The following is a 24,772-nucleotide window of genomic DNA, read 5'->3' on the forward strand; positions in this document are numbered from 1 at the left end:
AAATTAATATTAAATCATATGTCTATGTTTCCCATGCAAAGGTGGAAATATTGCCAGTTTTGGTGCTTCAGACAGTTGGCCCAGTACTAGCTCAGAGCAGCTGACAGGTAAAGAACAGACAGTCATTTATCAATGCATGGGATTGAATAGGTTCTGACTATGCATGAAACATTTGGGGGGAGAAAAGCATATTAACCATATCATTCTTTTGATATTGATATATATTGTGTTATTGTTAAGACAAGTCCAGAGAGCAGTGCAAGGACACAGACAGACAGTCAGACTCAGAGAGACCTTTTGATTATTTTGCTCGCCCTCATTCTAGAGATTTTGATTTGTTTTTCCGGTACCACCCACAACAAAACCCCAAAAATGTGTTTTGCTTGTGCCCATGCATTTAAGTGTGACCGGGAAGATATCATCATCAAAATGCCAAGCGACAAGCCTAAGGTTTAAAAAAAAAAAAGAAGTGTGACATTTGTAGAAATGTAGCCTTTATTTATTTATTTATATATATATATATATATATATATATATATATATATATATATATATATATATATATATATATATATATATATATATATATATATATATATATTTATTTATTTAGTTCTGACATTCTGATAAGGGTTGTAGCTTGGCTTCATAGTATACACGGACGGGACTGCACCTTTCTTTGTAAGACTTGGCAGCCGCCTACGTGAATAGGGCAGATGATGCGCCAAAGCTTGACAGTGACACCGTTCGCATGATGCTCGTGCACGCCGGCCCGGCAGGCTGCATGGTTCGTCAAAAGAAACTCCATGGAATCAGAACAAGAATACATCAAATGTGCCACATTCAATCAGCCTCCTGGTAGAACCAAGCATATCAGATATAGTCTGTCCATAGTTGTCCCTCCCCAAACAACAAGCAAGCAGTGAGTGCACTTGCAATGTTGTCATGTGGTCACAACTACCTAGAGAATAAATATCACAATCAAGAAATTCTCCATAAACACACACTGACGCATACCGTACATCGCTTTGATAAAGTTTCATCCCGAGACAAAACATCTTAACTTAAAGGTTTTACTTGTATTAAAAAAAAGCTTTGTCATTCAGTAGCAGTAATAACCAGTTGTAGCCCCCACATCCGTCAAGGGGAGCCGCTTTCAATTGGGGCTAATTTGCTCACTGCTTGTTTATGTGCAATTATGGCCTATAACAGCTGGCTGCCCATTTGTTTTCGCCCATGCATTCTTGACACGATTTGGGGCATCCTGGCAACAAGGTCTGTCAATCCAGAAAGCTGCTGTCGGGCAATTTTGCGTCGTCTGTCTATTGTGGATAAATGCTTCCGATTTGCTCTTAAGGTCTACAACACGGCTGAGGTCCTGCTCGTTTTAGGCCTTCGGGATTTGCACTCAAGTTTGCATTCATGGATGAAACTGGCGCGGGGTGCTGACGTTTTAGTGGGGTTGGAAAGGTTTTTGTTGAGGACCTCAAAAATACACACATGCAAAAACAGGCATGTTGAGGCCGATTCGTTTGGAAGCAAATACATCAAAACACAGTAAACGGCTTCCACTTTACTTTTGGACACAGCTGGATGTGTAAGAACTGTAATTGCACTTTTTACTCCAAAGACAGACATACTGACAGACAAACACAGACGGACAGACAGACACAGACAGACAAATGAGGCTTGACATCTGCAAAGCGCACATTTACGCAAAGAAGGGCTGCCAGACAGTTCAACAAGAAACGCAGAGTTGGATGTGGGCATGTCCGCCACCTCATAAAGGCCCTCCTCATATAGATCCTTCAAGAGGCAAAAAGAGAGAAACGTCAGAGGCCACCATTTGAGCCCAGTCGCCAATAAAGACAGTCGGCCCGTGAAGCAAAACGCACCGCAGCCCCGACGACAGCGAGAGCATCACGCGGACGCAGCGGCATCGAAGGTAAACCCAGAAGAACCGTGAACGCAGCACTCCGACACAAGCCAACAGAGTGGGGTGGGGCGGGGGCTAAGCTCGAATCGCGTCTTTCCTCCGAAAGGCACGGCTTTGTCCCAGAGGTTTGCTTTTTCCTTCTGTTCTGGATGCACATTCTTCCTTTTCTTTCCTTTCTTTTTTCCACCAATGAAGCCAAGCAATGCGTTCTTCTCTCTGGCTTTTGGCTTTCGGCACCGAGCCACGTCATAGAGCAGTGGCCAGCCGCTCCTCCTCGTTGGCGGGCGGTGACCTCCTGCGGGGGGCGCCGCTAAACTCGTCGATGAGGCTGTCCAGGTTGATATTGATGGAGGGGATTTCGTAGTTGAAGATATCTAAATCGAGGTGGTTGAATCAGAGGACGAGGACAAATGGGACAACGTAGATGGCAATGAAGTGGAGAAAACAAAAAGGGAAATCATGAAAGAGAGCAGAAATGCGACGACAAATCCGAGGAGGCTGCCCTACTACACTTGTCTGGCGTTGGACACAGTCACGGCTAGAGTGAGCCAAGGCCGCCGCAGCTGCATCTGGTGTTTACCTGTCGACATGCTCGTCCCTGGAGACAGTCCGTCAGTGAGGGCCGGCTCAGGTGGCTGGAGCGCCGGGGCTCGGACTGGGCCCGGATCCCTACTACCCAAGCCGACAGGTGGCTGCGGCGGGGGCAGGCCGGGCCTCTGCCTGGGCCTGGGCCGTGACTTGGCGAGCATGCCGGCCAGTGAGGGCGGCGACGAAAGGGAGTGGGGCGCCCCCGAGAGGGCCTGCCCCGGGGAGCACGGCGGCAACGCCTGACCCGGAGCGCAGAGCAGTCCGTAAACAGAGGACGTGCCGGGCGGGGTGGGCGATAGGCTGACTGGTGACGGCTGACCAGCGGACTGGTCGGGCAGTGCCCCCGGCTGATAGTACGGGACCTTTGGAGGCACGGGCGCCAACTTTTTGGAACCTGGAAGCACAAACGGCATGTTGTCACTCGACGTACGACAAGAAGAGACTCTGAGCTTGACACCTAACTGACGCTGAGCTGACCTTTGCCCAGGCTGCGCGGGCTGCGCTCTCCAGGGCGGGGGCACGGACTGCAATTCTGCGGACTGCCGCTAGGAGGCACTGTTGAACTTGCCGCTTGGATGCCTTTGTGGCCAATGACAGGGGAGAGCTCTTTACTCTTGGACGAACTGGCAAAAGCAGAAATGCATCAACATCAGTCCGAGCAGCTAGACACACAAAAATATCTGTTGGAGTTTTTCCGCACGCTATGGCACAGACATTTCTGTTCAAAAGATCTATTGGAGAAAATTTTAGCTTTTGCACCAAAAGTAACTTTTCTACTGTGGAAGCATCCTTGGGACATATGATGGTACCTGTACGATCATCGTCACTGTTAAAATGTGCTCTCTTTTTTATTGCTGGGTGGTCAAATGGCGCCGCAAACCTGTGCAATACATAACATTCTGATGCTATTTGAGAGCAGCCGAATGTATTTAGCGTATGTCTGGCTTCGTGAAGCATTTTTGGTCTGCCAGGCAAGCCAAGCGAGAGGTTACAGCGCACGAGGCGTGCCACTGGAGGGGGTGAGGAAAACGCAAATCCAGCAGGCGAGCGAGGCGAGGTGATGCGAGAGGACAGACAAAGGGTGGCACCCGCTCACGGAGCTGTCCATTTACCTAGTCGGCCTTGGGACTCCTCTCTCTCTGGCACCGGGACAGGCAGCCCACGGCGGGGGCGGGGGCGCAGAGGGGGGGTAGCCGAGGCACTGCTCGTGGCGGGCGACCACCAGGGCAGGTTTGAGGAAAAGCGACGATGCGTAACCGTCGCCGGGCGGGCTCTGCTTGGGGAAGTGCAGGCAGCTGGGCTTGGGGTTGGAATTGATGTCGAGCGAGGAGGACGAGGAGGAAGAGGAGGAGGATGGGAGTGGGCCCGGGAGTGCGACGCCTGACCGGTGGTGCAGGGGCGGGGGCGAGGCCGGTGGCTGCGACTCAGGGCCCGGTGCCGCGGGACGGGCACAGGGAGGGGGCTTGGGGTAGAAGTGGTGGTGGGAGGCGGCAGGATAGGGAGGGGGCGGCCGGTCCTCCCCTGGGGGCGGCCGGGCCTGAGAGGTGTCCGGCCGATTGGCCCACATGTCTGAGCTGTAGATATTAAGAGAATAAGACAGCATAAAAGACTGGTGACTGAACAGGGAGAAGCACTGGAGCGAGAGGAGGCGAAGCTGTGCGGATGATCGAGGAAAGCGGGTGGGGGTGGGGGGATAGTCGCTCCAAATCAAGAAGAGAAAAGAGAAGAGAAGCCTTTGAGTTAGGCGGTGCACCTCTAAACACAGTCCTCTTTATGCAAATTAGGGAAAAATAATCGTATTTCTACTTTTTGTGTGATTGAAAAATCCACCGCCTTGTCCTGTGGGCCTGAACCCATGCACGCAACCGGCTCAGAACCCACACTCGCCTCACAGACGCAAACACCCTTTCGTGGGAACCATCTTGAGGGTGACACCGTATTGCAGTCGAGAGGCAAAAAAGGAGACATAAATACAGTGGTGCCTTGACTCACAGATGCTACATGGGCTGTACTTGTCAAGCGTTTTTCTACCTTTGGTACGCAGAGCATTTCCTTGTTCCCCTCCTGACGCCGTAGCATCAGGAGCAACCGGGGATCGTCTGTCTCACTCAAGGACAGTCCCGCGTGGTCACAATGGCTGACTTCCAACCTCTGGGTTGGGGACGACCACTCTATCCCTTAGCCTGGATAAAACTAAATTTAAGTGTAACTTGCCAATGTTCCTAATATCCCACGGTGTTCCGACAGTACATTTGTGATCATGAGCATCTGCTCTGAAGGGTCCAGACAAAAACCTGCTCTCTGTAAACACAACTACAAGGCTAGTTTCATTCGCCTGTTGATGGTATGTTGCGTTGGATGCTAGCATTAAGCTAACATACTTAAAATGTCAGGTCACTCGTACGTCAAAGTACCACTGTAACTTGGAGCATCTGATTGTGGTGGTGAAAACGGTGATGATGATGACGTGTGGGGAAGAAATGATCAAAGCAGCAGCCGTGGCAGCAGTCCAAGCAGCGGCGTCTTACCTGACCCTTCCCGCGGGGGGCGGCGTGGCGGGCGGTGAGACAGCCGGCGAGGCGGCTGGCGAGGCAGCCTGCTCGGTGGCGAGGAGCGGGTCGGTGGGCGTAGAGCAGACCCCCGTCGGGGTGCAGCAGCTCTTGCGGGCCAGCGTAGACGAGCCCTTGCGCGACATCCAGGAAGTATCCATGACCCGCACGCCAATGCTGGACTCACACACACGTACACACACACCACACTTAAAACCCACGCATTAGCTGAAATGAAAAGCGGGGCAACGCAAAACGGGCGTGTGGGAAAGATGTAGGGGGTGCAGGAGAGGCCATAATAGCGTACCTTTGTATTTTCCTAACGCTGCGTTAGTAAGAGGCAAGAGAGGGAAAGAAGGGGTTAAGACACTTGCTTCATGTACGCACTGCACAGCAACGTGCTGAGGACACACAAAGCAAAAGTGTCAATGAAATGTAGGGGGAATATACGACGAAACCATTTTTTTATTTTGCTGGTCGCAACGGCCCCGGCGAGGCCTGCAATGAAAAAGTTTGACACCTCAACTTCTGACGGGAGGACATTTTGGCTGGTTATTTTCAGCCAGCTCTATGCTGTGTCGCCGGACAGTGTAGGAGGAGGATGGGAGAAATATTTTATGAGCGAACGAGGCAACGAGTTCAACTGGGCTGCGTCGCCGTGGAGACGGTGTCATTCATGCATGTATTGCAGCCAGATGGGTGCCGTTGAAGGAGGGGGGCGACAGTAGATGGCTAAGCAAGACAGTGAAAATATGACACCTCTTGCCATGCTGAAAGAAATGCACAAGTGTTCGTGGGCGAGGTGTGGGATTAATCATCTTTGATACCCATCCTTCTCCTTGTAGAATTCCAGCATCATGTTGTCCGTGGCAACGCTGAGGGGGCGCCGGCTCTGGTCGTGGTGCGGCCGCATGCGTTCCGACTGCTCCGTGTCGGGGGACGGCAGGGAGCTGTAGTTACAGTTGTAGTTGATGTGGACGGGGCTGCCGTAACTGCCCGTCAGGTTGAATTCCATCTCTGAATTGATGACGGGGGGGGGGGGGGGGTGTACGTGAGTGTATCAAACAGTCAAAAATATATTAATACAAACAAACGCCATTCATCCATTGCAGCTCCTGACAAATACTACTGGATGGGATTGTAATTCATGAGAATTAATAAAAGAGGGTCCGGGCACACTTGTATGTGAGCACGTCAAACTCGCAAACAATCAAAAATACATTAATACAAACAGAAATGCCATTGATCCATTGCAGCTCCTGACAAATACTGCTGGACGGGATTGTAATTTATGAGATTTTAAAAAAGAACTGAAAAGAAATAATTAAATAGTCTGTACATCATGATGTCATGCTCAAGTACCCATTGACAAGGTCAAACGACTTCTGGTGGGTGGGTGGGTGCGTGCGCGTGTGTGATAGCCACCGGTCGACAAGAAAATCTTTTGCTCAAAAATGAAATTAAAAAGATTGTCTCTCCTAAGATCAGTAAAATGCAATAATTGGAGAGGATGAAGAATATATGCCCGAGAGCATATTGTTAGTCTTCACGTGTTGCTACTGTTAGGGTTGATAGATTAGTTTGATCCTATGATTATGTTGGAATGTAACCTGTAACAATTAACCAAGCTTGTCCTGTCTTAACAAAGTAGTAGAACAAAGTGCTAAGATCCTTTGAAGTGATTGACCAACTGCAGAGGAAGCAATCAAAGTCGTTCTGTTTACACAACATCGTAAAACACCTCCTGCTATGATTGACCAGAGGCCAGGGGTTCACCCCCATCCTGTCCACTCTCACCCCCACCCTGCTTTCTCTCAATAAATACTCTCTTGCAAGAATCCAAAGTCAGACTTCGTTCGAACATCGCACAGTGAGGAACTAATTCTCCACTTGCAAGTGCTCAAAGGGCATACTGTCTCCCGTGTGGTTCTTGTGAATAAGTTACAGTGAGCACCACTCTAACATTTTGGTCCGTGACCCGGATTCCAACATACCCACTGCTGATCGACGGAGGACGACGTGCTGCATTGTTAACAGGCCAGCGTCCATTAGGAGGACCTGGAAAAGAAAGACCTGGGAAGAGAATTCTTCGCTGGGCCAGCATCTTAGGTCTGCCTTCGTCTGATAACAGTGGATTGACGGGATCCGGAAGTGGAACAAACCAGGGGACAAGTACGTTAAAGCCCTAAAGTTATGTGAAACGGGTAAAAGTGAAAAGTGCACAAGATATAGCTTGGGTTCAAGTCCCAGTCGCACAGTGAGGAACTAATTCTCCACTTGCAAGTGCTCAAAGGGCATACTGTCTCCCGTGTGGTTCTTGTGAATAAGTTACAGTGAGCACCACTCTAACATTTTGGTCCGTGACCCGGATTCCAACATACCCACTGCTGATCGACGGAGGACGACGTGCTGCATTGTTAACAGGCCAGCGTCCATTAGGAGGACCTGGAAAAGAAAGACCTGGGAAGAGAATTCTTCGCTGGGCCAGCATCTTAGGTCTGCCTTCGTCTGATAACAGTGGATTGACGGGATCCGGAAGTGGAACAAACCAGGGGACAAGTACGTTAAAGCCCTAAAGTTATGTGAAACGGGTAAAAGTGAAAAGTGCACAAGATATAGCTTGGGTTCAAGTCCCAGTGGAAGGAACAGGCTTAGAAAAGCAGAGCTTCTTTTTCGTTCATCGAAGAAGTGCGTAGATTCTTCTTTGTCTGTTTTTCCAAGCTATGGGATCTGACTTGGGTTAGAGTCCCAGTGGAAGGAACGTGCTAAGAAACACAGAGCTTCTTTTTTGTCAATCAAAAAGGAGTGTACATTTTTCTTTGTCCGTTTTTCCGAGCCAAAGAACAGCTTAGGTCCAAGACTCAGTGGAAGGAACGGGCTAGAGAAAACAGAGCTTATTTTTCTTAATTGAAGAAGGGCGTAGATTCTTTTTTGTCCATTTGTCCAAGCTGTTTGGGAGGGTTTTACACCCATCCTGGATAGGCCTAAAAGTAAAAAAGCGCTGGAGTTTGTGTGGTTGAGAGTGACTGCTAGGATAAATTGACTAAAAAGCAGTTCTAGCATTAATCCACGGTAATAACACAGGCTAGTAATTCTGTTGAAAGGTCAATTTAAACCTGCATTGAGGATCCTCAAAGAAAACAAAATTGGGGGAAAAAAAAATTGCAAAAAATGTAAAATACTAAATTAAGATGGGAAATGAAAACTGCGAATCTCCAAATAAAGAAGCTCTTGAAGGAGATGAGAAATACATCCATCCATCCATTTTCTGAACCGCTTAGTCCCCACGGGGGTCGCGGGTGTGCTGGAGCCTATACCAGCCGTCATCGGGCAGTAGGCGGGGGACACTCTGAACTGGTTGCCAGCCAATCGCAAGGCACAGGAAGACAAACAACCATTTGCACTCGCACTCACACCTAGGGACAATTTGGAGTGCTCAATTGGGCTACCAAGCATGTTTTTGGGATGTGGGAGGAAACCGGAGTGCCCGGAGAAAACATGAGAAGTACATGGCAAGTAGATTTCTTAATTGTGTGCAATACATGCCGAAGTGGAAGAAAAAGTATGGAGTAGAAGGGAAGTTGAAAGTTGAAATGTGGAAGAAGTGGTAGACCGTTTGGAGGAGTGTGGCTGGGAAAGGAAAGAAAAGAGAGATAAATGAAATGCGCTAGAAACTGTTTGAAAGTGTCACAAGAGAGAAGAGAACAAATTGAAGAGACAAAACATAGAAAGATGAAAAGTGATGAGGCCGCAAGTGTTTGTCGGACCGGAACACAATAAGGCCCCAGTGCACAGGTGCAAGACCGCAGCTCGAGCCGCAGCTCAAGCAGAGGGGCAAGAGGAGCTTTCGCTCCTATGCAAATCATGTATCCAAATTTAAAAGACCTGAAGCCTCCCCCATATGACAGCAAAACATGTCATTGTCAGATTATTATAACTTTTTTTACATTAGTAGAACTCCTGTACATACAAGAAGTATGACAATGCTGATTGTATGACCAATGACAAATGACCAGGGATCAAATTATGTGTGCACACTAAAGTTAAAATTTGCAAATCAAGTGGTAAAGAAATACAATAAGCTTCTACAAGATGAATGAATAATTGGAATGTGCTGTCCTCGCGTGTGTGGGCGGGAACCAGCTTCATGATCGACTGCAAGAAATGGCCAGCTTGTGACGAATCATTGATGCCAGCCCCCCCCCATCGCGCGCGAGAGTTGTGCATTTGTGTGCCTAAGAGTGTGCCTATGTGTTGAAGTGATGAAATTGGCTAAACTAGTGTGCAAAGAAATTTGCTAGACAGTGGTATTCTCAATTTGCAGTACAAAACAGAAACAATTTTAAAAAATAAAAAAGAGAGGAAAAAAAAGAAATCTATTATTTTACTGGTTCTTTTATCACAAACAAGATATTTAGGTTGGATTACCTGACATTTTTCGACTTGTACTTCCGCCTTGTTGATCGTTTTTGTGATAAAAGAACCAGTAAAAGTCATAGTCAAAGTCTGCCTTATTGTCAATTTCTTCATGTCAAGACACACAAAGTGTTTCCTACTATCCCACGGTGACAAGACAGATTACATATGATATAAGTCGCGTTTTTTGTCATAGTTTGGGTGGGGGGGGCAACTTGTACTAAGAGAATTATATGTGATTTTTTTCAGAAATTTTCAAAATTCAAAAATCCGCGATGTAGTGAAACCGCGATAAACGAACCGCAGTGTAGCAAGGGATTACTGTCATTTGAACTGCAAGTGACGTCACCCGTACCGCGCGGCGGTTGTTTACATAAAGGGCAAAGGATTCGATCACGAGACGACGAAAATGACGAAGGGCCCCACGTACTACCGGCATCATTCGCGGCTTTGTTTGTAAGTGACACGGAGGACGAAGAGTTTGGAAGATTTAATGATTAGGAGTGACACAGAAGGTTTGAAAAACTATTATGGCTTTTACGCACGCCCGATCCTTCTCGACGGGAGCTCTCTTTCCACCCCCGTGGATGGAAGTCGGGGGCCGGCGCTCGGCCGGGTGGCTGTCCGGGGACGGTTATTGGGGCTCGGACATGGCTTTTACGCACGCACGCTCCTATTCTATGGAGCTCTCTTCCATCTCCGTGGATGGAAGTCGGGGGCCAGCGCTCGGCCGGGTGGCTGTCCGGGGACGGTGGATGGGCCTCGTACATGGTTTTTACGCACCCCCGCTCCTATTCTATGGAGCTCTCTTCCACCTCCGTGGCTGGAAGTTCAGTAGTTGTTGGCTTGTTGAACTCTTGTTTTGTTAAATAAATAGCCGTTTACCAAACCCACGTCTTTCCTGGTACTTTGTTAACGCTACAATAAAGTTATATACTAGATCTCTGCAGCGCACGCGCGGCGTTGTTGACATAAAGAACGAGGAATTTGATCGATGGATTTAATGATTTGGAGTGACGCAGATGGTTTGATAGATCTGTGCGGCGCGCGTGCACTGCGTTGTTGACATGAAGGAAGAGGAATTTGATCGATGGAATTAATGATTTGGAGTGACACAGATGGTTTGATAGTATTGTTGTTATATAGACCCACGTCTTTCCTGGTACTTTGTTAACGCTACAATATAGTTATATACTAGATCTCTGCAGCGGCGTTGTTGACATTAAGAACGAGGAATTTGATCGATGTATTTAATGATTTGAAGTGACACAGATGGTTTGATAATATTGTTTTAATATGATAGTTATTTGAAATATACTTTATATATCGTTATATGGGTCTGTGGAATAATTAGAAATGCAACTTACAACTGGTTCAACGTGAGCATATGCGGCGCATACGCGGCATTGTTTACATAAAGCACGATCGATGGATTTAATGAATTGGAGTGAGACAGATGGTTTGATAAATGTGTTATTTATGTAATCCTTACTTGAATAACTCTGAATGTTACGTCAGGCCCGTTCTCAGCTCCTCGTTTGTGTATATGTCACGTTAGCATACCGTATCATTTAGGCTGTTCTTGCTGGTTCATGTCTGATTTTGACAAATAAATTTGCTCCAAAAGTGCGATTTATACTCCGGTGCAACTTATATATGTTTTTTTTTCACTTTATTGTGCATTTTATGGCTGGTGCGACTTATAGTCCGAAAATTACGGTGTGTATATTATATATATATATATATATATATATATATATATATATATATATATATATATATATATCACACATATATATATATATATATATATATATATATATATATATATATATATATATATATATATATATATATCCGAAAATTACGGTGTGTATATTATATATATATATATCACACATATATATATATATATATATATATATATATATATATATATATATATATATATATATATATATATATATATATATATATATATATATATATATATATATATATATCACACATATATATATATATATATATATATATATCACACACACACACACACATTATATTGGAGGGCTGCTCGTTGGCGCACTGGGTAGCACGTCCGCCTCACAGTTAGGTGCGGGTTCAATTCCACCTCCAGCCCTCCCTGTGTAGAGTTTGCATGTTCTCCCCGTGTCTGCATGGGTTTTCTCCGGGCACTCTGGTTTCCTCCCACGTTCCAAAAATATGCTTGGTAGGCCGATTGGGCACTCCAAATTGTCCCTAGGTGTGAGTGCGAGTGAGAATGGTTGTTCGTCTCTGTGTGCACTGCGATTTGCTGGCAACCAGTTCAGGGTGTCCCCCGCCTACTGCCCGATGACGGCTGGGATAGGCTCCAGCACGCCCGCAACCCTCGTGGGGACAAAGCGGTTCAGAAAATGGATGGATATTATATTGGTCCACGGACAAACAAAACATTCAAGTAAACAATACAAAAAGTAAAAACAAGAAGGCACATACAATGAATAAATAAGAGCAATGATTAAATAAATAAATAAATAAATAAATAAATAAATAAGAGTAACATGTTTGAAATGGAGCACGTGACAAGTAAAACCAAAATGAACATAGTACAACTAAGAAAGAAATCTGTTTGTGGGCAGAAACTGATCCACAAAAAAAGAAAGAGAGTACATGCTTTCAGGAATTGGATGAAGCGAAATTGTGAATTTAAGATATTGCAAAACTAAATTTAAGAGAAATAATTGATTGGTTGTGTTATAAGATTACACAAACTTCTATATTTGAGTTAAATCCGAGCGATTGAGTTGGTTAATTTAAAAAACAAAGAAAAAAAATTCTGATTAATTCGCCAGCTGTTTTTTTGTGCTGAGTTTTTTGGGGGAAAGGTGGATTGTTCTATCAGGAACCTTAGGAAACATTAGCATAAGGATTGTGTTGAGAATGATATATGAATATTGCGTGGAGAGTTTGGATAAATTGAGACCAATGTGATGGAGAGACTGTGTGTGAGATGCAAATGTGCAAGGGTGAATGATTGCCTGAATGAAAGGAAAATACAGGTTGAATGGTTGAAGTTGTTGGAGACTACTATGGAAGATTATTCAAGCAACTTTGAAGAAGGAGTGATTTTGAGCAAGTTAAATCAATTCATCCATCCATCCATCCATCTTCTTCCGCGTATCCGGGGTCAGGTCGCGGGGGCAGCAGCTTTAGGAGGGACATCCTACCGGTGGGACATGCCTGGAACACCTCCCTAGGGAGGCGTCCAAGAGGCATCCTGATGAGATGCCTGAGCCACCTCATCTGGCTCCTCTCCACGTGGAGGAGCAGCGGCTCTACTCCGAGCTCCTCACCCTATCTCTAAGGGAGAGCCCGGACACCCTGAGGAGGAAACTCATTTGTAACCTTGTAACCTGGATCTCGTTCTTTCGGTCACAACCCATAGCTCGTGACCATAGGTGAGGGTAAAGAGCATAGATCGACCGGTAAATTGAGAGCTTTGCCTTTTGGCTCAACTCTCTCTTCACCATGATGGACCGGTACGGAGTCCGCATTACTGCCGACGCTGCACCGATCCGCCTGTCGATCTTGCGCTCCATCCTGCCCTCACTCGTGAACAAGACCCCAAGATACTTCAACTCCTCCACTTGGGGCAGGATCTCATCCCCGATCTGGAGAGGGCATTCCACCCATTTCCGACCGAGGACCATGGACTTGGATTTAGAGGTGCTGACCCTCATCCCGACCGCTTCACACTCGGCTGCAAACCGCTCCAGTTAGAGCTGAAGATCACGGCCTGAGGACGCCAACAGCACCACGTCATCTGCAAAAAGCAGAGACGCGATGCTGAGGTCCCCAAACCGGACACCCTCAACGCCTCGGCTGTGCCTAGAAATTCTGTCCATAAAAATTATGAACAGAATCGGTGACAAAGACCAGCCTTGGCGGAGTCCAACCCTCACTGGGAACGAATCCGACTTACTGCCGGAAATGCAGACCAAACTCTGGCAAACTCTGATACAGGGACCGAACCGCCCTTATCAGTTGGCTCGGCACCCCGTACTCCCGAAGCACCCTCCACAGAATCTCCCGAGGGACACGGTCGAACGCCTTCTCCAAGTCCACAAAACACATGTGAACTGGTTGGGGGTACTCCCATGCACCCTCGAGGATCCTGCCGAGGGTGTAGAGCTGGTCCACTGTTCCACGGCCAGGACGAAAGCCACACTGCTCCTCCTGAATTCGATGTTCGACCTCCCGACGGACCCTCCTCTCCAGCACCCCTGAATAGACCTTACCAGGGAGGCTGAGGAGTGTGATTCCCCTTTAATTGGAACACACCCTCCGGTCCCCCTTCTTAAAGAGGGGAACCACCACCCCAGTCTGCCAATCCAGAGGCACCGTCCCCGATGTTCACGCAATGTTGTAGAGGCGTGTCAGCCATGACAGCCCCACAACATCCAGAGTCTTTAAGAACTTCGGGCGGATCTCATCCACCCCCGGGGCCCTGCCACCGAGGAGTTTTTTAACTACCTCAGTGACTTCGACCCCAGAGATTGGAGAATCCGCCTCAGAGTCTCCAGGCCCTGCTTCCACAATGGAAGGCGTGTCGGTGGAATTGAGGAGGTCTTCAAAGTATTCTCCCCACCGACTCACGACGTCCTGAGTCGAGGTCAGCAGCACACCATCTCCACTGTAAACAGTGTTGACCGCCACTGCTTACCCCTTCTGAGACGCCGGATGGTGGACCAGAATCTCCTCGAAGCCGTCCGGAAGTCATTCTCCATAGCCTCGCCAAACTCCTCACACGCCCGGTGCCAAGTACACACATTATGCTTGAACATGGTGTTCATTATAGAAAATCCGTGTCGAGCACAGAAGTCCCAACAATAGAACACCGCTCAGGTTCAGATTGGGGGGGGCGTTCCTCCCAATCACGCCCTTCCAGGTCTCACTGTCATTGCCCACGTGAGCATTGAAGTCACCCAGTAGAACGATGGAGTCGCCAGAAAGAGCGCTCTCCAGCACCTCCTCCAGGGACTCCAAGAAGGGTGGGTACTCTGAGCTGACATTTGGTGCATAGACACAAACAACAGTCAGGAACCATCCCCCCCACCCGAAGGTGGAGGGAGGCTACCCTCTCGTTCACCGGGGTGAACCCCAACGTACAGGCGCCCAGCCGGGGGACAATAAGTATGCCCACATCTGCTCGACGCCTCTCACCGAGGGCAACTCCAGAGTGGAAGAGAGTCCAGCCCCTCTCGAGAGGGCCTGTACCTGAACCCAAACTGTGTGTGGAGGCAAGTCCGACTATGTCTAGCCAGAACTTTTCTGCCTCGCACACCAGCTCGGGCTCCTTTCCAGCCAGAGAGGTGACATTCCGTGTCCCAAGAGCCAGCTTCTGCAGCCGAGGATTGGACCGCCAAGGTTCTCCCCGCCTTTGGCCGCCACCCAGCTCACTTTGCACCTGACCCCTTTGGTCCCTCCTACAGGTGGTGAGCCCATAGGAAGGGGGGACCCATGTTTTCTATTCGGGCTATGCCCGGCCGGGCCCCATGGGCGAAGGCCCAGCCACCAGGCGCTCACCTTCGAGCCCCACCTCCAGGCCTGGCTCCAAAGGGTGGCCCTGGTGACCCGCGTCCGGGCAAGGGAAAACTAGGTCCATTTGTCTTTTTCATCATGCTTTGTCTGGCCCCTCTCCTAGGACCCTTTTGCCATGGGTGCCCCTACCAGGGGCATGAAGCCCCAGACAACATGGCTCCTAGGATCATAGGGGCACGCAAACCCCTCCACCACGATAAAGTGACGACTCACAGAGGGGAGGAAGTTAAATGCTAAGAAAAAAAAAGATTGCTTTTGGAGTGATAATTAACTAGAGAAAAAAACTGGAGAACCACAAACACATGCAGAAGATGTGTGAACTGGGAAACTGAGAAGCGTTTTGGAAAGAAAGTCAAATTAAATGATGATTGAATCATATGTAGTAAAGAATGCATCCTCCCAAAAAGATTGTCTTAGTGATACTGGACAAGGTGTGAGACATGGGCGTCATCAAGTGTTAGGGTTGATAGATTAGTTTGATGCTATGCTTATGTTGGAATGTAACTTGTAATAATTAACCAAACGTGTCCTGTCTTAACAAAGTAGTAGAACAAAATGCTAAGATCCCTTGAACTGATTGACCAGCTGCAAAAGAAGCAATCTAAGTTGTTCTGTTTACACAACATCGTAAAATACCCCCTGCTATGATTGACCAGAGGCCAGGGGTTCACTCACACCCCACCCTGCTTTCTCTCAATAAATACTCTCTTGCAAGAATCCAAAGTCAGACTTCGTTCGAACATCACTGTATGCACAGTGACGAATGACCTCTCCATTTGCAAGCGTTCAAAAGGCATACTGTCTCCTATGTGGTTCTTGAACATAAGTTAGAGTGAGCACCACTCTAACACCAAGCCTCAGAAGGAGGGAGGGAGTAGGACAGATAGTGAAAGATAGTAATAATACAACACTTTACAACATACAGATTCTCTAATACATTTGGCGTCATACCATTAGGTTAAAATGTTCTCTAACTTTTCAAACTTTTGCTGTAGACAATCGGAAGATGATTGAAAAGTGACTAAAGAAGCTATGAGGGAGTGGTGTAGCTGTTTGGAAGGCTAATCAACATTTGTTTGACTGATCAAAGGAAGCATCTGCTACAGGACTTAACATCCATTCCCCCAGCCCAAATCCAAACAAGATCAGAGAATCTCCTTTAAAACAGGAGGCAATAAATGGGATAGCCCCTGTCATAAATGGTCTTTGGTCAGGAGGAATCATTAGGAAGTGCTCAAACTCTTCTCGCAAACACTCCTATTTGACCAGTTCAAAAGGGCAATAAAATTGATTGGTGAATGATACAAGATTTACAAAAAGCAGACGAAGAACAGTCCTTGGCAGATTGCATGATCAGTGCACTCAAACTGAAAAATATGTCCAATGCAAATTTACTGCAGCCTGATCTTTCTTCCTCTCAGATTGACAACTCCATTATGCCAGGAGACTGGGTCTACATCAAATTCATCAAAAGAAAAAACTGGGCCAGCCATGGTGGGGGCGGGGGAGAACCATTCCAAGTCTTGATGACTACCCCCACTGCACTAAACGTTGCTGGAAGGCCCAGCTGGATTCACCTCAGCCACTGGAAGTTCCAGAGAGTGCTGGACCCCATTTTCGGAGTGGTGGGGAAGTCTGACTACAAAGGGGCATCATCTTTTACGGTGGGGCGTCTCAATGTTGGCGAATAATCCATCGATCCCCACTCTGACTAGGCAATGGGAAATATCGGTGTCTCTGCCATCCTAGTAGCAACGGGGCTCCACATGCCAGGTGGATCCTCTGCTGCGTTGTGGTTGAAGCGTGCTATGGTCTATGGGCTCATCTGTATAAACCGATTGACAATGTCAAACGAGGAAAAAGATGGTCACATGATGAGAACTTTGAGGACTGGTCATGGGACCCCAAAAACCCATACGAAACCAACACTTGGTACCAGTATGTAAAGTTCACTGTGAGATCCCACACACAGGAGGGATGCTATGTGTATTCCAAACTCCCCCCTTCCTCCATGCGAGTTCACCTGGAGGCCGGAGCAATGACTGTCACTGAAGCGAAATTCATGGCCTCTATGGGAGGAGTTGGATATCAACACCGTGCTGTCACAGTCAGTGATGCTACCCCTACCGCCCTGGACACACAATAAGGAACCTGTGTTCGAACTCTTTCAGATTAATCTCAATGTGACTGTTGAAGGACAAAAAATGCCACAGATGGCCTAAACAAAAAGGCTACCTGGAATGGACTACACGTGTTTCATCCAAGAAAATGAAACCCACGAATGCATTAACGACTGCTCTCCAGGAGGAAACTGGATGGGAGCTTTGGACATCACCGCTGAGTGCCAGGATAGGAGAGCCATTTCAAGTGGTGAAGGCTCTCCGACCAACATGGCTGCACCATCAAACGGAACCTACTTCATACAGAATGGCTGGTGGCTTTGTGGTCACAAGGTTTATCCGATGCTGCCCGCCAACTGGACAGGCGTGTGTGCACCAGTGTGTGTGACAGGCCACACCTGAAGATACAGAATCATCTGATGACAACAGCACATAACTCTTCTGGACGTCGACACAGGGCTGTTGCAACCTTTGAACCACATTATCCCGTCTGGGGTGCGAATGTTCCTGACAGCCACAAAGTGTGGTCCGTCGGAGACAAAGTCATTCATGCACTTTTTTTCTTTGGATCGGAATTGGAAAACCATCACTCTTCATAGAGACACTGCACTATTTTCAATCTTTTGTGAATTTCTTGCTGATGGACAAAGCAGAGAGATCCAGGCTAGAACTGATGGTCTTGCAAACCAGGATGGTTCTGGACTTGATGACTGCAGCACAAGGGACCTGCGTGTGTCACATTATTGCGACTTCCTGTTGCACATACATTCCAGATACTCATATTAACAACGCCATGAACTCACGGAAGAATTTACAGCGGACCATGTCGGAGGACAAGATCCCACATCAATGGGATTTCTTTTCATGGCTATTTTCTGCTGTTGAAACTTGAGACTCCTGTGATTGTTGTGCTGGTATAGTTGTGCTCATTTATGACTTGTTGTCTCATGTTTGAAGTCTGCTGTGACAAGAGTTGTGTCTTCTAGCGTAACACGGGTACAAATACAACTTCTCAGGCATGTCGAATGTGATGATTTTAATGCGCTGCGGATAGAAGATTGCGATAATGCTGATTAGCTGAACAGTTTTCATGGGAACTTGATGATTTGACCATCAAAAATGCCTCGCAAGTGATGATTACAATGTTGTTTCTGTGTTTTTATTTTTATTTTTCTATCTTCATTATATTTTCTTGCTTATGTTTGTTAATCGGGGTGACATAATCATATGAGGAAGGGATATGTTAGGGTTCATAGATTAGTTTTGATCCAATGATGTTGGAATGTAACCTGTAACAATTAACCAAGCTTGTCCTGTCTTAACAAAGTAGTAGAACAAAGTGCTGAGATCCTTTGAACTGATTGACCAGCTGCAGAGGAAGCAATCAAAGTTGTTCTGTTTACACAACAGCTCCTGCAATGATTTGACCAGAGGCCAGGGGTTCACTCCCATCCTGTCCACTCTCACCCTCACTCTGCTTTCTCTCAATAAATACTCTCTTGCAAGAATCCAAAGTCAGACTTCATTCGAACATCGCTGTATGCACAGTGACGAACGAATTCTCACTTGCAAGTGCTCAAAGGGCATACTGTCTCCCGTGTGGTTCTTGCGAATAAGTCTCTAACAGCTACCATTTGCCGCGCAAAGACTTTTATCGACCGCAGCGTGGATGCAAAGTTTGTTGATCTGCTGTTGATGTGTTGCATCATGTATTAGCATAAAACTATCAAACTTGTAAGTTAGGAGGTTCACTTAAAGCAACATTAGTTTTACAGTAAATTTTAACTGGCAACGGCGAGAACCAACTTGAAGCAAGTTAGGCCCAACCACAATCGAGCGTTCACAATTTTTGCTTGCAAATCACAACGGAACCGGAGTGACGGCTCGTGTCTTGAATAATTGAAACCGAGCGACACAGAATTCAAAGTAGATTGTGAAGCTCACTGCCGGGGAAGAACCAGTCGGCGTGCTGGATGATGGGCTCAATGATTCCGACCATCTGCAGTGACAGTGTGGTCATCACCTCCGTTATGTCCCTGCGGAGAGCAGCCACATGCTGGGAATACCTGCCCGAGATGAGAAGCGCGCTGTTGCTTTGGATACGTACGGCTCGCTGTGTGTCCACAGTAAGTTGGGGCCCAGGACGATGGCCATGTTGCCTGGCGTCATCTTGTTGAGGTCCTGGTACTCGCTCAGTTTGGCTAAGAATTTGACCAGGTATCTGTGGGGTTCACGCACAAGAGGTCAAAATAAACAAATAATAAATATACAAACAGGGAAGGAAACAAGGACGGGCGTGACCTGAAGTTATTTAAGTTGTCCGTGGGCAGCTTCACACATGTTCCCATTAATGCTTGCAGTCTCTTGTCCATATCTTGAATGCTGCGCAAACAAGAATGGCGGTGAATCTAGCAAGTTACCCGTACGTCCCAAAAGAATGCGTACATTTTCTGCCAAGGTAATTTATCCTGCCCGGCTCTACCGAAAAAGTGTAGGAACGGAGAGCCCACCACTCACTTGGAGGCCTGGATCCACTCGTCGTAAAGTTCCATGGTCATCAGCGGCTCGGGTAGTTCGCGCAGGTAGGATTTGAGAGCACCTGCGGAGCACAGAAACAAGTCTTCACTGTAGATATGCATACTCGGCAAAATCCAGACAAATCTGTCACTGAGACAGACAATATAAAGGTGCGGTCGTTGCTGGCTTGGTGGCGGGTGCGGCTAACCTGCGATGGCGTGTGGGTCCGAGAAGTACTCCTGTGCATCTAGAACGCCGCAGTCCAGGGAGGCTTTCAGCTTCTTCAGTTTGGAGGCCGACGGAGCCACTCGGAAGAGGCCCTGCGAGCGCAAATATAGCGCAAGTAAGCGCCTCCTCGTGGAACAAACAGAACTCCCTTCGTCACAGGCAAACTCAGTCGAGGTATAGCAGCCGCCGCCGCGGCTAGTGGTCGTGGCGCCGGGCAGCACAGAGCTGGACCAAATGTGCTAGGCTTGTACAACGAGTCGGCCATTTTGGTTTAAAGCAGCCATTTTAGGGCCATGTTCGGGCTTCCTTCAAAAATAAAATCCCAATACAGTCTGAACTTTGCATGTGACGAAGAGCGGATTTCTTGCATTTTTCAAGCGTTGCAGCCAAGGGGCCCAAGTTACCCTATTGCGAGCGAGCGTGCTTTGCTCTACCTCCTCTCGTAGGCCGCACTCCAGCAGCGCGGTAACGCAGGCTTCAATGGGGAAGGCGATTTCTCGGCCGCTGATGTTCAGGTGCTCCTCCAGAGGCTTGCCGAAGGACGGCTTCTCCAGCCACGCCTCTGCAAGGCACAGCACCGCCCGCACTCACGTCAGGGACTAATTCACACCAGTCTAACGTCCTTCTCCCGCCCTGGTACAGAAGGAAGCCACGTTGTGACAGGCAGACGCACGCAAGCTGACCTTGGTGCGCCCTAATTTGGGGCAGGATGGCGGTCAGAATCTCCAGTGACTTGCTGTGGTACTCCGCTTGCATCTCCATGAGCTGTGGACACGTGGAGACGAGAACACAGTGCCACGGCACCACCTTTGGTTCACGCATCCAAAAAACGCAACGGGCAGCACAGACACCCGCTGTGGCCTACTTACCGTCTGGAAGTAATTGGCATAGTCCACCTCTTTAGCCGCAAAAGCATACATGTCGGCAGAGAGCTGATCCTGAAAGAAGGAAATTGCAGAAATAGAATCTCGAGAGTATCGAAAGGCCCGGCGGGAGGGATGGTGAGACGCTCTTACCTTGCAGATCTCCATACGAGTGGCCGCATCCTCCATCTCCTCTCGGAGCGAGTCTGACTTGGCGCCGGGCTGGAGGGTGCCAGGGTGGCTTGACGACTTGGACGACTGCTGGTATCTGCGGCCGTGGGCCAGCATTTCATGGGGGAGACGTATGGAAGCAAAGGCTCCACTTAGTAAGCTCAACCGATGCCTTCGTCGTCTGCATTTGGCCAATCCGGCCTCATGTGTCTCCTGCTGCAGTGGCGGGCAAAATGAGCCTCATAGCCAAAACGGCAGACTTCCCGATTCTATTCAAGCACAAGTTTTGGGTGGATCTATCGAATGGGCGTCAAAGTGGCCGCAAGAGCTGAATTTGATTCGCCGCTGCGCGATATTTGGGCTCTACCTCAGCGGGCCGTCTCATTGCGGGGTAGCATTTCATTTCAAGCACAATATCCTACCCAATTCCCACAATAAGATACGAACGGGCTTCACCTTGTCCGTGACGAGTCCATGTCCAAGACCAGTTTAGCTAAGTGTTTCCTTTGTTTCTGTATGTTGGGAATGTCCACCTAAGGAGGAGGCGGGAGGTCATGAGGGCAGCGTCGCAGGGCGCACCACGCCGGGCAGTCTCACGCACCTCTGCCAGCGTGGAAAGCGGCTCCACCACGTCTCGCTCCACCTGCAGCTCAAAGTCCATCAGCTCCTGGGCCAACTTTTCCTCCGCCTCTCCACACATCTTCAGCATCTTCCTGCGGAGACAAATGTGGTCGAGTGCAGCTCAACAAATAGGAGGAAAGGCATTGGCCGCAGCTGCCTACCCCAAGAGGGCGTCGTCGCCCAATACTGCCGCTCCCTCCGCCAGGCATTGGGCCAGGATGCTGAGCGGGAGCTTTTTCTGCACCAGAGATGGAAGGCAAACACATCACATGCTTTGCATTGAGCGATGAAGGGACCGCCATTCACACACATACTGAAATGGCATTGTCCACACTCCCGCGCTACGATAACCCACAACCAAAACGCGTGCATATGAACTTTGCCTACAAAAACCCCAGAGACACTTTTACCCGCAAGCGAAACGCACTCACACACCCGACCGACAAAAACGCTCTCAGGCATACAACTGGAACCCTCTCGCACAACTGAACCGCTCACATGACCACAATGAATGCTCTCTCGCGAACGCTCTCAATATTCTCACACCAGGCAGGCGACTGAAAGATTTTCACATGGTTTTCACTCACTCACTCACTCACTCACTCACTCACTCACTCACTCTCACACACACTCAAGAGATATGCCGTTGCATCCAGAAACTGAAAGAGTCTCGCACGAGAGAGCAACACGCATGTTTGAGAACCAATGTCCGAGAGCGTATGAAGTTGCAGATGGACAAGGATGAGCGGTCCTCACGGAAGGCGACTTGAGTGATTTCCTCTCCACATCGGCCCCTTGATGGCCCTGCAGACAGGCCGTCAGCTTCTTATGAGCGCTGTGCATGACTTGCTTGACCAGGTCCAAACGCTTCTCCACCTGCCACACGGCCCCACGTTTGAAAAGCTGCCGGTGCATTCTAGCATGCACCTCGCCACACTTCTTACCTGCAGAAGGTCTTCGCTCAGCACTTCAGTTTTTTCAGCCCTAAAGAGAGAAAAAGGCAGACGTGAAAAACGGGTCAAACTTGGGTGGATAAATGCAAGAAATGCAAAATGAAACATAAAAGCAGTCCCTCGACAACTGAGCGTGAGGCTTTTGAATTCTCTAACACGCAGCACCTCTTTTTTCATCATTCTTCAGAACGCTAGAAAACAATCTGAAGTCAAACGTACTTCAGAGCTTCTTGTTGGCAGGGGTGCAACGTGCATTCAAGTTAGCCATTTCACAGTTCATGCTAATGTGCTCTTCAGCCAAATATACATTTCCACACAACATACTGTAAGTTGATTGCCCTATTATTTATTAAAACAAATACATAAACCAAACGTTGTGGTTTTCAGCTGCTTCGCTCAGCTCAGATCTTTTCAGTAGTTCTTTTTATAAGACCTTTCCGGCGATATATCAGGCTATTTGAACGCTGCATCGAGCTTTACTCGAGCAAAATGTTGCCGTTTTCTGAGAACTGCATTGTGGAGCGGCATGAGACGAGGAGAAAAAAAGCGGCGTGTGCGCGTACGTGCGTGTTGTTGAAATCAATGTTATAGCTATGAGCCTTTCTGAGGACAAAAGGAAAAAACATTGAGCTTTATGCGTCAAGCTGCACTTGTGGTAGGAAGAGGATCCAATTGCACAGCATCACATGAGACTGACTGTAAGTGGGACAGCAAGTTGGCAGTGGATACAAATGGCTTCCGGTCACGTCGTTATCTTTCAGGCTGGCCTCGTACCAGGGCAAAAAATGAACAAAAATACTCCTCAGCGCAGCCGAAAGAGACTGTCTGTGGACTCAACGGCGGTGCGCCGCAAATCGCAAGGCAAGCGCAAGTCCCGTAAGTCGAGCGCGACACTGGCAGCCTCTTCCAATTAAGCTAACACAAGAGCGACATTAGCCATTCTGCTTGGACCTCTATATACGTATCTTCATCTACATCTTACTGCACTTAAGTGAACAGGACAACACGACCTTCAGACATCCCACCATGCACGCTGATAGTGGGGGGCGTGAGCCGAGGTGGGGGGTGGGTGAGGGATATGTTGGTGGGTGGCTCCCCTCCAAATAGCTGACTGCGTAATGAAAACATTGCGACATTCTTTTAACGCATCCATCATCCATAAAGCACGCAGCTGTGTTTCCACTCGCCACTCGTGCGTTCGTTGGATGCGACGCGATTTGCAGATCGGAAGTATTTCCGCGGGCAGGCTGATTGCGTGGGGGGCAATGCGCCTCCCACACGCTGCCTATGCGGTAACACGTGTCGGTGGACCGCGCGCACGCAGCACGCACGCTGGCGGACAGACCGTTTTGGAATAAATAACGCAATGATCAGAATCAATAAATTAAACGGGAAATTTGGGGTAAATGCGGAGGGATTGGGGTTCGCACGGCAGGGAGGAGAAAGGGGGCAGCAGAATGGCGCAAATGAGTTGCGTACACCTCTGTGCGCGTGTCTTACCTTCCCACGGTTTGGTTGGCGAGCTGCCTCATCCGATTGAACTGCTTCTTCATTTTGAATTGAGCCACAATCAACGCCGACTTGTCCGCATTATTGTAATCAAATAATTCATCTTACAAATAATGACGTTCTAAAAGATGACGTTCGAAAGAGGCGAAGCCAAGTGCATCATTTGCAGTCCATATCGCCTCATGCGCCCACAGGCACCCAAACGCTCGGTCCGCGATTACATGTTCCCAAAGAACTGTGCGGCTGCATCGTGCTCTCGGGTTCTGAACGACCACAAAAGGATGCTGGGGCTGCTAACACAAGCACGCGCGCACACAAACACACGCCCACACATGCACACACGCGCGCACACACACACTAAGCAAGCATGAGCGGCTGCGCAGCAATTCATTGTGGGAGACGGAGTCTAGATGAAAACAAGGGCCGGCAGCAATTTGGGCACCGTACCTGTACATCACTTGTGGGGGGAAAAATAGGCTACGGCTGGCATGTCATGTCAGATAGTTCGTTGTACTGACAAGAATAATACAAATAAAATGGATAGACCAATAATCACCAGGGAGTGAATGATAGCCAATAGAATACTGAGCTCAGCAAGTTGCAATGATGGCATATTCCCAATGGATAAAGAAAGCAAGCCTGTGTGTGCTGCGATGACACAAATTTAGTTTTATGTGAAAGTATTTATGATTGGATGATACCG

General features: G+C 48.1%; 1 protein-coding gene across 1 annotated transcript; it reads right to left on the minus strand.

Moving 5' to 3' along the window:
- Window positions 1–621: 621 nt before the first annotated feature.
- LOC147044748 (rho GTPase-activating protein 44-like) lies at window positions 622–24,198 on the minus strand. The gene is made up of 22 exons (XM_085934675.1): window positions 24,061–24,198; window positions 22,552–22,591; window positions 22,364–22,483; window positions 21,769–21,845; window positions 21,588–21,699; window positions 21,443–21,519; window positions 20,969–21,083; window positions 20,822–20,890; window positions 20,636–20,717; window positions 20,387–20,514; window positions 19,933–20,044; window positions 19,725–19,806; window positions 19,509–19,589; window positions 19,315–19,428; window positions 19,152–19,243; window positions 5,901–6,090; window positions 5,381–5,398; window positions 5,053–5,250; window positions 3,637–4,098; window positions 3,002–3,147; window positions 2,517–2,918; window positions 622–2,310 (listed from the first exon to the last, which is right to left on the minus strand). The coding sequence occupies exons 1-22, from the start codon at window positions 24,111–24,113 to the stop codon at window positions 2,183–2,185; spliced, it is 2,898 nt and encodes a 965-aa protein (XP_085790801.1). The 5' UTR covers window positions 24,114–24,198; the 3' UTR covers window positions 622–2,182.
- Window positions 24,199–24,772: the final 574 nt, after the last annotated feature.

Source organism: Syngnathus leptorhynchus, chromosome 16, assembly GCF_054491065.1.
Source record: "Syngnathus leptorhynchus isolate UIUO chromosome 16, UIUO_Slep, whole genome shotgun sequence".
Lineage (NCBI taxonomy): Eukaryota > Metazoa > Chordata > Actinopteri > Syngnathiformes > Syngnathidae > Syngnathus > Syngnathus leptorhynchus.

Excerpts from the sequence above, each read along its gene's own strand:
- LOC147044748 (XM_085934675.1), bottom strand. The coding sequence starts at position 24,113 with ATGAAGAAGCAGTTCAATCGGATGAGGCAGCTCGCCAACCAAACCGTG. Across the intron at positions 22,592-24,060 it reads GCCAACCAAACCGTGGGAAG|GGCTGAAAAAACTGAAGTGC; the intron begins GTAAGACACGCG and ends TTCTCTCTTTAG. Across the intron at positions 19,807-19,932 it reads GGACCCACACGCCATCGCAG|GTGCTCTCAAATCCTACCTG; the intron begins GTTAGCCGCACC and ends TGTGCTCCGCAG.